We start from the raw sequence: 12,428 nt of genomic DNA, 5'->3' as shown, positions 1-12,428 counted from the left end.
GGGGGTCTCTGCCCCCATCTCAGCTCATACCAGGCCTGTAAACAAGCTTCCAAAGCTGTTCTCTGGAAGCCAGCTCTAATTCCCCTGCAGTTCCAGTCACGCGACTTCCACAAATCAAGGAAAAGAAAAAAAAATACAAAAAAACCCGTGTTGCACTTGCATGGGCCAGAAGAGACCTTCCCACGCTCTGCTTGTACCTTGTCCCTTCAGAATATTCTTGTCCAGAGCTGTAAGAGGCACTGGCAATATTTATGACAAAAAATATAGACTATTTACAAAAGTTCTTGTGCCACCCACCCTGTGCAAGGGGAGGCCAGTGCAGGATATTTCACCCGTAGTCCATGACTGACCTGAGACTCCCTGTTTCCATATTAACAAGGTTTCCTAGGAGTGGAGGCAAACACAGCACCTGGTTTCTATAGGCTGAACTGGAGGCACTGATCTTATGAACGGGCTTTGTGAGGCCACCAAATAAAAGTATTCCTGCCTTGGAGACAATCACGTTGCCTCCCTAATGCGCAGACTCCCTCTTGTCTAGAAACAGATGGCTTGAGCTGTTTGAGTTGGGCAGATTCACAAGCTGATAATCATCTCCAGGGAGGCAGGAGCTATTGTCAGAGCCTGTGAGACACACCCCAACTTCAGGCCTTTCCTCCTAGCTCTCAAAATGTTGCTGAAATTCTCTCTACAGGAATGCTGAGCAGAGACATTCCCTTTGTGGGTCCATGCCCACTGAGCCAGAAGAGGCTCCTGGCTGCAACAGAGGCCAAACTATCTCCCCACACCCTACTGAGAGAAAGCATCTCTAAACATGAAAGGCCTCACCTGGCCACCACCAAAACCGAAAGAAATAATCTGCACTTTGCCCTGGTACTGCTGGGAGTCAAGGGAAAGAATATATCCTTTCCCTAGACACAGCACACGAGTCAACATGAAAAAGCAAAAGCAACCAGTTCTGCAGAGGAACAGTTATTTGGCACTTTGTGTGGCTGCCAGTGTGCAAGAGCACGTGCCCAAGGTCCACATGGATGCTGCAGGGGTGCAGCCACGTTCAGTTTGTAACAGCAGTGCTCAGCACAGACATGCATCTGCTGCCTAACAACCCTAAAGGTATCACAAACCTCAATTAATAACTTGCATGATGTAATCTCCCTGTGGGCCAAAGCCTCTCCAGGGAATGCCACCCAGCTGCTTCAGCAGGAAGATGGCATGTCAGTGACATCACTTGCAAGAGCCCCTGCTCCAAGCCAAGCCCAATTACAGAGCGTGCAACACTTGGACTCGGGATGCTTCCAAAAAAACTCCATTCCAGTCATGATGCCCAAGGAAACCTGGACAGAAAGAGGTGATGAGCCCAGAGCACACACAGGCTGACAGACAGGGTGGGTGGCTCTAACAAAAGGCCCAACCATGCTCACAATATTTACGGCATAAATTTCACTCATTTTAATTCCAGCATTTATGGCAAGAATTTCACTCATTTTAATTCCAATATGATTACTCTTGGAAGGAAGCAAGAGCTGGCTGAGAATGGGGTATGGGGACATCAAGCTGGAAGGAAAGAGATGGTAAGAGCAGCACAAGAAATAAAGATGCCTTGGGACAGTGCACTTTCACTGGGGTGATGAATGCCTCTGAGAAGCAAGACCCAAGAGAAGACTGGACAAGAAGTCAAGAATATGATCAAAAATAGGATGGGTTTTTCCTGCTTACTGTCCTGGTACTTGGGCTCCTCAGCACAAGGACCCTCTCTGCTGTCTCACCTGCTAGCAAAGCAAGACTGAACAACAAGAATAAGACATCTCTCGTGTTGTCTGGCACTTTTAAATTCTTCTCTTAGCAGAAATGCCAGTATTTTTTAGTCTTAACAGTTCCTGAGGCTGCAATATTTCTTGCCTTGTCTCTTCTTGGCAAGCAATAATCTGTAGAAGTAACAGATGATCTAGCAACAGTCTCACATCACAGTTCTAATTGGTGCATCACTTCAGAAAGAAGAATCTAGACCTCATCTCTGTAAATATGGCTATTTATTGATTTTTTAAAAGTCTATTTCTGATCAAAACGGGCTTCAGCCTCCCACTTCAGAGCACCTTCTTCCTTTAGGTCCTCAAAAAAAGAAAACATTTTGCTCACCATTGAATCCAGCAGCCCATAAACCTGAAGCAGAAAATGAAAAGAAAATTTAGAATAAAACCATGAAGAAACCCTGATGACAAGACAGACAGGGAGATGGTTTCTCTCACAGGAGCACATTAACGCAGGGACATGCACACAACCACATAAAAGTGTCTGCCTGCTAACAGAGCTCAGCTGTAGTAATAATTTCTCTAGCTATGAAGTGTGGTTAACATTTTCTGAGATACAATTAATTCTGCTGGTGCCTCAAGAGTCCACAAGCATGCTAAAGACATCCTAGATAGAAATCCCCTACGTGGCTATGTGAGGGCTGGGTTTATGGTAACAGATTCCAGGCCAGAACAAAGGACACCTTACTTTGTTTTTACCTTCTTTACAGAATTACAGACTTACTTTTGTCAGACTTCTGAGCTGAACAGAACACTTACCTCTCCACCTCAGCTTCAGTGGAAGGTTACAAGCAAAGAGCAAAAACAAGAAAGATAGAAGCTCTGGTCAGACTCACTTGAACGTAAAATTTTTCCTGGTATTGCTGATACAAAACTGGGTCATTCACCTCCACTACAAAAGAAAGAATTTCAGTTATCTAAAAGCAACATTTTCACAAGCAGAAAGACAAGGCCACTGCATTCATGCAGTGGAAATATGTTCCTTTTGCAATGTATTTTCCTCTTTTTATGAATCAGAGCTGTACTGCACCAAAAAAAAAAAATCCTTGAAGATTACTTAATTAAAATAATGGATGAACAGGTCTCAGAGGTGTATCAGAACAAGCCTGTAAAACAGCTAATAGTGAGGTAGGGCTTTCTGGGTTAGTCTGTGTGAAAACTGTACCTACATCTAGCTCAATCAAAAGGCTTATTTGTGTGGTGGCTTCTTAATGACACCAAACCACAGCTCACAATGAGGATCACACCATTTCTTCTGACATATTTTGATATATAAAACCTTTGAGGGTCAACTGCTGAAGTTGCCATTTCAGTTGGTATTCAGCACATTCTCTGGATTCCCAACAGCCCACAGGCACCAGGTGCTGTGCTCAAACTTTACCTGTTTCCTCTGGAAAGGTATCAAGATAGGTGGTGTTCTCAGGCAGTTCAAGAGAGGACCTCAGCCTCATGGAGCAGCTCACCATGTTATCAATTGTTTCACACCACAGCATGAGACTGTGAAAAATATCAGAATCAGAAAGGAGACAACTACAGCAATTGCATCTTTGCTCACCCAGTGCCCAGGAAACTCTCCTGTGCATCCAAACCCATGAAATATCTCCCACTACCTGCAAATTTCTGCCACTGGATGCTAAACTATTTCCCTGGTGTTTGTGCTCTCTGAGGGCTCAATGGTTTGCAAAGCAATGGGTTCATACAGACCCATAAATATTACTGTGAATCTACAGAGAATCATGCAATGTGTTGGGGTTTTTTTTAAGGTTGTCTGGTCTGAGCCCCCTGAAGTGAGCTCTTCATCTCCTGCTCTTCATTGTGACACACGTTGAGTAATCAGTATGGATCTGCTCTCTGTGTTTATCAAGAGGAACCTGCACCCTCTTAATTTAGAAGCAGCTAGAAGCTGCCAATATATTTACAGTCTGAAAGCCTGAGAAATGAACATGGAAACTGTGTGAGGGAAGACACAGTTATCTGAAAAAAGGGTACAGATAATTACCCAAAGGTTTCACCAGTATAGACTAGAATAATCATCTCACTAGAAATAACCTTGTATACAAAAATACATGAATTTAATAATCTAAACTTATCTCCAGAGTTTAAAAAAGGGTCTAGACAGCTGCTATGATTAATTTTAAATAACCCCAGTAAGTAAAGGCTTCTAGACCTCATATTGCACTCTGAATCACAGTGCTTGCAACAGCACTTGCTAGGGCTGTTGAGCACACAATGCATTTTCATGCCTTATCTTGCAAAGGTAACACACCAGGTTTGATACAAAAGGTTTGTCTGAGTTGGCCTCTGTTCAATACACAGCTCCAGTGCTGCATGGTTGAGCTGGGCCAGTGCTGCTTCTTGCTCCTCCTCATTGGGGATTGACAGGATAGCCTGATGGGAGAGGGAGAAAACACAAGGGCCATGGAGTGAGTGATACTTGAGTTCTCAGTCCCAGTCCTCAGACCCTAATCTCAACAGAGCACACGAGGGCTCGCTGCCTGGACACCAGGCTGAAAATAAACTGCCCTGGGCACTTGAGCACCTAGAGGTGGCCTCCTGTATTGCTGGGATTTAGCCAAGGTGCCCATGCAACCTCAGATCTGGGGAGCAATTCCAGTCACCCCAGCTAGGGTCACAGTGAGCCCCTTTGCAACACCACAAGTGTGCTGGGGAACAGGGACTCTGGAGAGTGAGAAGGTCCCAGATAAGGATTAGTTATAAAAGTAGCAAGGAGGTTTCCAAGAGAGCACTACAGAAAAACTGCTGGCAGAATCCAAAGTACTCCTGCTTTAATCTAGGGAGGTCCTAGATCCTTTACCCACAGCCCCCTTAGCACTCCAGTGAATAGGAAGGGCTCTCCAAGGAGAGGAGCCCCTGGGGAAGCCACAGGAGCTGTAGGATTAACCTGCCCACTGCACCCAGTTCTGGGATGGCATAAAGCTAATGGGGGAAGAGCTTAACATATCTATTATGTTATGTGGTTCTCTTTTCTTCTTCACAAAACAGCCCTCCAAGTCTCTCTTGGGAATCTCTTTACAAGAGCACTGATGCTGTGGTCAGCAAAGCTGAAATGCTTTCCTGCTGCACACATCATGAATCACCTTTTAACCCACAGCACATTGGAAGCAGCCCTTTGGGTGGGCTCACACTGACAGGATATTTGTAGGGAATGAAAACACCACCAACTTGGCACAGCACCAGGAGGAGCAGGAGTGAGCACCTGTTTAAAGTCCTCGAAGGAGTAGTTCCAGCCTGGTTCTTCCTTCTTCACATCTGCAGTGTGACTCGGATCCTCCTCAAGTGTGTTCTTCCAAGATGGGTCCTCTGTGGTGCTATCCTGAGGAGGCTGAGACTCTGAGGTTCCCTCCTGGCACTCCGTGTCCTTCTCCATCCTCTGCTGGCCCGAGGGCACCTCCTCCTCAGTGGCTGAAGGAACAGTCATGTGCTTTCTCCATAGTTCATGCAGCTGCTTCACCACCTGATGCTGATAATGCAGCTGTGACAATGGGGAACAGGGCAAGACAGAAATGAGCTGTGCCTTTCCCTTACAAACTTCAGTGGTAAAGCTGCTGTGACAGCCTATGCCAGGGGTGCAGCAGCCCCATGGGTCTTCCCTCCCTGCTATCTCAGTTGTGTAGCTCATCAAATAGCAAATGTCACCTTGGGATTCTTCAGGTGGAATAAATCTTCCTCTGTGACACAGGCACCCACAGGAGATGGGGCACGCTCTGGGGTCCGAATTTGGGCAAGACATTTCTCCAGACTCTCTTTTGCTATAGAAGCAGCCACTCGAGCAGCCAGGTCACACTGAGACACCACAACAAGAACAACATCTGTTAGTACCTGTCCCATACACAAATTCACACCTGTGCCAGTAACCACACGTATGTTAGATGGGGCTCCAAGGACAAGAATAACTGCAAATCCCACTAACAGAGCATTACTTACAACAGCTTTTCACATAAACCCTGCAGATCCTCCCCAAAGCATACTGTTCAAAGCACAGTGTAATTTTCTACTTATACCTTAACTGATATCAGAGAGTACAAGACATAATCCCATCCCCACTAAGTAACTAAATTAATTCATTACCAACAGAAAATTAGCTTTCTTAAAGGACCAATATGAACAGTTTAGGAGACACTATCATGTCTTTCTGAACAATATGGCAGCAGACTATAGTTCTTCCATTTTATTTAGCAAGCCTGCTGAATGTACAGATGTTCTGTAAATAAATAATCTCACTGCCAGCCCTAATTGCATAGCAATAAAAATACCATGTCATGCACTCCCACCCTCATCCTCTATTTGCATTTTAAGTTCAAAGCTCACAGTTACCCAGTTACATGCTTGGTTACCTTCAGTTTCTCTCTTACATCAGCCCATTTATCCACATACTCAGCAAGTCCACAAAGGAGCATCTGCAGCAGAGCTCCTCCTAACAACAAAGGATGTGTCCTAAATTCCCAGTACTCGCTGAAAACACCTGCTGTCTCTGACTTGAAAAGAATGGAAAACTTCCTAGTTTGTTCAGGCAAAATTACACCTGAAATAAGAGAGAAAAATCAATTACTTAAATCCACTTGGTTAACTTGACAGTTTGCCAACACAATCCCAAGTGTCCTTATCTCTGTGAGAGACTCTCCCCAGAGCTTAGCTGCCTATCACACTTTATCCAGCTATTTTTCTCCTTTCAGGTTTATTGCCAATCCCCATGTTACTGAACTGGTATTATTTCCACAGCATGGCCCTTTTACAGCAAGCTCAGTACTCTCTCTGGCAGATTATGCCCAGTTTGCCATCAGAAAACTGTTTATTTCTCCATATGCCATTTACATCCAGAGAACAAGCAACCCCCTTTCCTTTAAGTCCCAATGAAATGGATCTGCCTCAGACACCTCTTTTAGTGTGAGTCAGCTCTGATCCCCAGGGTGGCTTCCTAAGGACAGTCACCCCACAGGCTTGCTCTGCCATTAGTCAGACTCCACAGCTCAGGTAACCCCTGAGCAAGTGCTCTCTGGTCTCTGCATAAAGGTCTCAGAGATCAGCAGCTCTCATACCTGATCTGGTATCAAAGTAAAAACATGGCATCCTCATCTCCTTGTTTTTTCTGAAGGGAATTCCCTGGGGGAGCCTCATCCACTCATACCAGATGGCTGTGGTGCCATCATTGCTCACTGTCAGAGAGCTTTCAGCTAGCTCACCCGTCTTTGTCTCAAAGGTGACCTCTGCAGTTATGCCAACTTTATCCTACAAGGAAGAAGAAAAAGACACAGGGAACTATTTTTACTCTATCTGCCAGGATCTGCCTTGCCCAATCACAAATAAGGGGCTGAGTCTTGGTAGGAGAACTTGCAAGGCAGGTCTGTTGAAGTGGCCATTGTACAGAGCTCCACACCACACAGAGAAGCCCAGATCTCTCCAGAGCAAAGATGGGGAAACCCTATTGTGCCCATTCTCTGGCCTGGGAGGGACATTGTGCAGCTGTGGCTTGGGAACTCAGGCAGGCTTAGCTTGACTTAACAATCCAAAAAGCACAATTACCCTGCAAGGAGTGGTGTAACTGATCCAACAAGCAGGATGGCCACCGAAAACTAAAGATGGACCCTGTACTGCTTCTGGAACTGCATCAAGGTCATCCTGTAAGGAGCCACTGCTAAAGAAAACAAGAGCCAGCATCTTCATGGAGTGAAATTCATTTCCAGAGAGGAGAGAGACAAGACCCTATTAGAAATAATCCCATCTAATGCTTTTCTACATCATCTCTTCAGGGACTAAGCCCTGCAGATGTGGTTAACTCCAGGTAGTGACTTGTCACCACCAAGGACAGGACAGCTGGAACATTCAGGAGCAAAACCTGCCTAAGAAAGGCGGAGGGTACATGACTGGATTAGGAGAAGAGGCCCCCAGGTTGTGCCCATTACACCTGGACAGGGTGGGGGGAAAAAGGCAAATTGATGATGGAAGTGGAAGGCTGGGCCAAGACCACCAGGTGGACGTAATTTAGAGCAGAATCCCCACACTAAAGCTCTGGAGCCACACAGAGGGAAGACTGGAGGAAATGCCTCAAAAAAACTTCTCATTTTTGCTGATTAGGCACAAGGCCCCAGGACACCAGGGAACTGCTTGATTGCTAAATGTGCTAACTTTAATATCAGCATATATGCCTTTTAGCCTGCCCCAGTGGAGACTTCTCCATATTCTGGAAAAGGATGGTTAAAGAGACCCTTACAGACTGATGGTACATACCTAAAATCCTTCATTTCTGCCATGAAATAAAACTTACAGAGTCTCAGACTCATTTGAAGAGGTGGAAGGTGGAGAAGACTCTCTTGAGACAGATGTGAAAGGCTGCCTTGTACCAATCACCTCCAGTCCATCCAGATCCTGGACACAGAAAAATGACCAGATCACAATTTCTCTTTTTATATAGAGAGGAATATAAGATACTAGAAAAATGCAGAATATTAATCCAATAAAGTCATGTTCAGATACCTTGTGCCTACAACAGTTTCTAGAGGTATCCAATGAATGTTTAAACAAGAGAAAGAAACTGATTGTGGGTATCCCCAAAATCCTAGATGACTGCATTCCCCATTACAACAGCTGGGATGGGACAAGTCTCTTTCACACACATTTCTCATCCCCAGAACCAGGTTTCAGAAATAAAAAGCTGAGGTTTGTTCATTGTTTAAGAGGAGCTATCTGCCTGCAGGAGATTTTGGATGTGCATCTTTCACATGAGTAAAGCTGTCCTCAGCCCTGAGGCAGGAGCAAGTATTGAGGTCCTACATCAGCATTTGGCAGGATTTTTGTGCTGGTCCTATGCTGAGGCTCCTGGATCAACTCCATGAACACTTGGGAAGGTGAGACAACACTTCCATGGGTGTGGCCACTTAGGAAATGGAGGAACTTCCCAGATAAGAACCATGGGGCTCTTTTGGATTCCTAAAGCTTTTTCAGATCGAGTTCTTAGCAATTTTATGTTACTCTACAGCATCTGACATGAGATGAGAGAGTCAAAGAATGTCCTCTCTCCTCTGCTCTTACCGGCTTATAAAAATTCAGCTCCTCTAGGATGGGTTCTAGGTCCTGCCTTCGCTGCTTCAGGAAAAGACTCTTATCCCAGGTCTCATAGAAAGGAATCTTCTTTGGAGGCTTCAGACCTGTGGAAATACCCACACAAGAGCTCCCTGACTATGTACCCACATACACATGGATTTTCCTCCCTGAAAAAGTTTGGTCTTGTGGCATTCTGGAGGTCCCACAGCTGCCTGGGAAGTAGCTTGTGCTGCAGCTGTTGGAAGGGACACCTCTAACATCAGCCTGGTGCTCACAGGAGTCACTCTTCCTTCCTGCTGCTCCCTCCACACTTGTACCCTCTTTCTGCCAATTCCCTTACCTGTTTCCATCTGGACAGCATGGGGTTTCCCTACATGAGTGACTGGCTCTGGGCAGCCACGTTCTCTCTGAGTCAGTGTCAATGTCAGGCCAGTGAGTTCATCTCCAATACGCTCGGGCTGGCTCCAGAACTCGCTTCCTCTGCGGTAGCCCTAGGGCAGAAAACAAGGCTCCCACGGATGCTTTCATATGACTGCCTGCTACTTCACAGTGTAGAAGCTATAAAAGGGGTCTACTCTGCTTATATGAGCATTTTAAAGGTCTATAAATGATCACTTTCTGCAGAGCAAGCCAAAATTTCAAGCAGGCAATGTCAATGACAAAAGAACATTTTTCTACCTCATCCTACATGAAGGTTGAATGATATTGAAATAATGCCTCATGCAAAGTATTCAATAGTGCTATAAATGTAAAAAAAAAAATAAAGTTAATGTAAGACACTGCCATCACCCTCCTGACCTACCCACACTGCTCTCTCCATGGCAATCACTAAAATTCAAGCCCGAAGCTATCAGATCTGTCTGTCTCTGCAACAGCAATTGCAGCATGTCACCATGCCACTTCCCAGTGTGGGACAGTCACTGGTGATAATCAAGAAATGGGACTTGCCCATACACAGCAGTTCACTATCAAGGAGCCAAAGTACACCACCACTTCCCTCTGACTGGTACAGATACCACAGTTCATGTTTTTAAAGTCACTGAAAGCTCTGCTTGCACACTCAGCTGAAGGACTTAAAAGAGTGGCTTTGATAAATACCTAATGACAAGTCTTCAGAGATGTCACCCATAACACCAGTGTCCCTGAGCTTTCACAAGAGCAATCAAGATGCAGAGGAAGTGAGGCTCTCACCTTTCCAGGGAGCAGGGCAGGGAGATTCCAATCAATGAGGTCACGTTCTTCCTGGATTTGCCTGTAATGCTCTGAGACACTCATCAGCAATTCATCCTCTGGCCTCTGAAGAATTTCTATAAAGAAGAAACACCAAATCACTGGTGTTGCTCTTCAGCTAAGCATACCCTTTACTACAACTATAGCTCATGTGTCACCTCCTTACTCTGTACCCCACCAAACCCAGCCAGGCCCACCAGCTCACCTCACCACAGCATCCACAACCACAACCACTGGCAGGGTTGGGAGCTCTGGTAACATGGGGTTAGGCTGCAACAGCAGCAGGATTAGGCCCAGTCAGCCATGAGCATCACAGTTCATAGCAGGGCCATCAAACTCCCCCATTTGCACACAGAATTTTACAGAATGAGGCCTCAGCTTTCCTCACCTCCCAGGTGTTTCTCCTGCTTTTTCCTGATTGCCATATGATGGTCCCAGCTCTGGAGAGCTTTGTGCTGTGTCAGTAGGCTCTGATGAACCTTTTTCTTCTTTCTTTTACATTTCTCTTTTAAAGATGCTGTAGTAACATCTTGAGAAGAAACCTCAATAAAATCTGCTGTCTGAAGATAAATTTTAAATTAATCTCTCTATACCCACACAGCCCTTGCCAGCCAGGACACCTCCCCAAGATGTCCCATGGACACCATAACAAGATTGTGACAGTGGAAGAAAAAAAAATTCTTCAGAATGACAACATTCTACCTCATCACTCTGAGAGGAACAACAGTAGGTCATTACAAACACCCTGAGATACAATGGAAGGATTTATCTGAGTAATTACACTTGAGCAATGGCATTTCTGCAACACCAGCTCTTCCCTTGTGAGCTTGACACCATCATCAGATGCACAGATGGAACAGGGATCATCTGTAATTCCTCCCTCCATGACCTCCTCCTGCACACAGGACTTCCAAACCTGCTGGTGCAGTTTCTCTGCATGACAAGACTGGGAAAACCACACCTCAGGTCTGACTTGCTCCTGATAGGTGCTGAAAATCAGAGACATCAGCTTAGTTACCATATAACTTCTCTGGACTCTGCTTCATAACTGGGGCAGGGAAAAAAGAGTTTTAAATCACCTTCCCAATAGTTTCCTGCTGAGTCACTTGGTGTCAAATGCTTCCCTTCACACATTTTTACCCCAATTTGGAGCTTACTTATTGGAACTTATTAGTTCCAACTTACTTGGAACTTATTAGACCAGAAGGCGGAAAACATAACTTTGAAGAGGCAGCTTATTTATCCTTTCATTCAAAGGGACTGTGTAAGGATTGATAGTCTCCAACTTTTACCAAATGAACTCAATGATCTGACAAGTCATAAAAAGCAGAACAAAAAGAAATGAGAACTGAAGTCCAAGAGTGGGTTTTGGTTTAAGTAGACAGACACCACAGTTAAACACACTGAATAAAAGAAGAGTGTTGGTTAAGGTTCCTATCAATAAAAATACATACTTTTTTCAGAGCTGCCTCCTTACTTGCAAGCACCTGGATGTCATCTTGCAGAACATATGGTTCAGGCTCTTCTGGAGCTGGTGAGAAGGACAACTTGTACATCTCTTCTTTCATCTCTGAAAAACAGATGACAACCCCTCCTCTTCAGCCCCCCAACAAAACCTAACCTTAATTTCAGGTTAGTTACTGATTTCCAGCTGAACTATGTTTCAGGCTGGGTTGTGTTGTTTTGGTGGGGTGTTTTGTTGTGTTTTTTTTTAAATGCTACACAGAATGACATTCAGCATCTCTTACAATTCAAAAAACCACAACCAAAGTGCTCAGATTCAATGGTCTCACTCCAGTCTGAACAGGGATAAACCCAACCTCAGCTTTCCATGGGGGGAAAGAAAGAACAAACACCTGGGAAGTCTCCTGCACACAGCCCCCTGCCTCCCCCTCCCCAGGCACTGCCCAGGCAGCAAGACACAAAAATGGCTCTAAAAAAAAAGGAAATAAAAACAGACTAAATGGCTCCGAAATAGCAAAGCCCCCGCTGAGGAGGGAACAGTGCCCCCAGCACAGCCTGAAGCCCGGGCCCTCCCCCCACAGAGCTTTTTCCACGCTTATAAATAATAACAGAAATAACAACAAAACGCGGGGAGGTCCCTGCGGAGGGGGGGGAGTGGAAGGGGGTGTTTGGTGGCTTCAGTGCGGGCCTCGGGAGCGGCGGGGACCCCCAGGCCGGGCCACCAAGCCCCGGGCCCAACCGCCCAACCCGGCCCAGGGGAACCGGGCTGTACCGGGAGGACTGCCGGGCCGCAGATCCCGCCGGGCCGGGCCCTGCTTCATCCCGACAGCTTCCACCTCCACAGCAACAGCCGCGCAGCAGCCAGAGGGC

At 45.7% G+C, this 12,428-nt stretch overlaps 1 protein-coding gene across 1 annotated transcript; it reads right to left on the bottom strand.

Moving 5' to 3' along the window:
* Positions 1–2,022: 2,022 nt before the first annotated feature.
* On the bottom strand, positions 2,023–12,411 carry MYCBPAP (MYCBP associated protein). The gene is made up of 16 exons (XM_030461629.1): positions 12,331–12,411; positions 11,549–11,664; positions 10,483–10,654; positions 10,056–10,171; positions 9,205–9,355; positions 8,853–8,968; positions 8,089–8,189; positions 7,347–7,458; positions 6,863–7,052; positions 6,161–6,348; positions 5,463–5,609; positions 5,023–5,298; positions 4,072–4,193; positions 3,187–3,302; positions 2,642–2,697; positions 2,023–2,157 (listed from the first exon to the last, which is right to left on the bottom strand). The coding sequence occupies exons 1-16, from the start codon at positions 12,377–12,379 to the stop codon at positions 2,047–2,049; spliced, it is 2,139 nt and encodes a 712-aa protein (XP_030317489.1). The 5' UTR covers positions 12,380–12,411; the 3' UTR covers positions 2,023–2,046.
* Positions 12,412–12,428: the final 17 nt, after the last annotated feature.

This window comes from Calypte anna, chromosome 18 (genome assembly GCF_003957555.1).
Source record: "Calypte anna isolate BGI_N300 chromosome 18, bCalAnn1_v1.p, whole genome shotgun sequence".
NCBI classification, from domain to species: Eukaryota; Metazoa; Chordata; class Aves; order Apodiformes; family Trochilidae; genus Calypte; species Calypte anna.
Note: the sequence above shows the minus strand (reverse complement) of the source record. Positions and strands in the feature narration are given on the sequence as shown.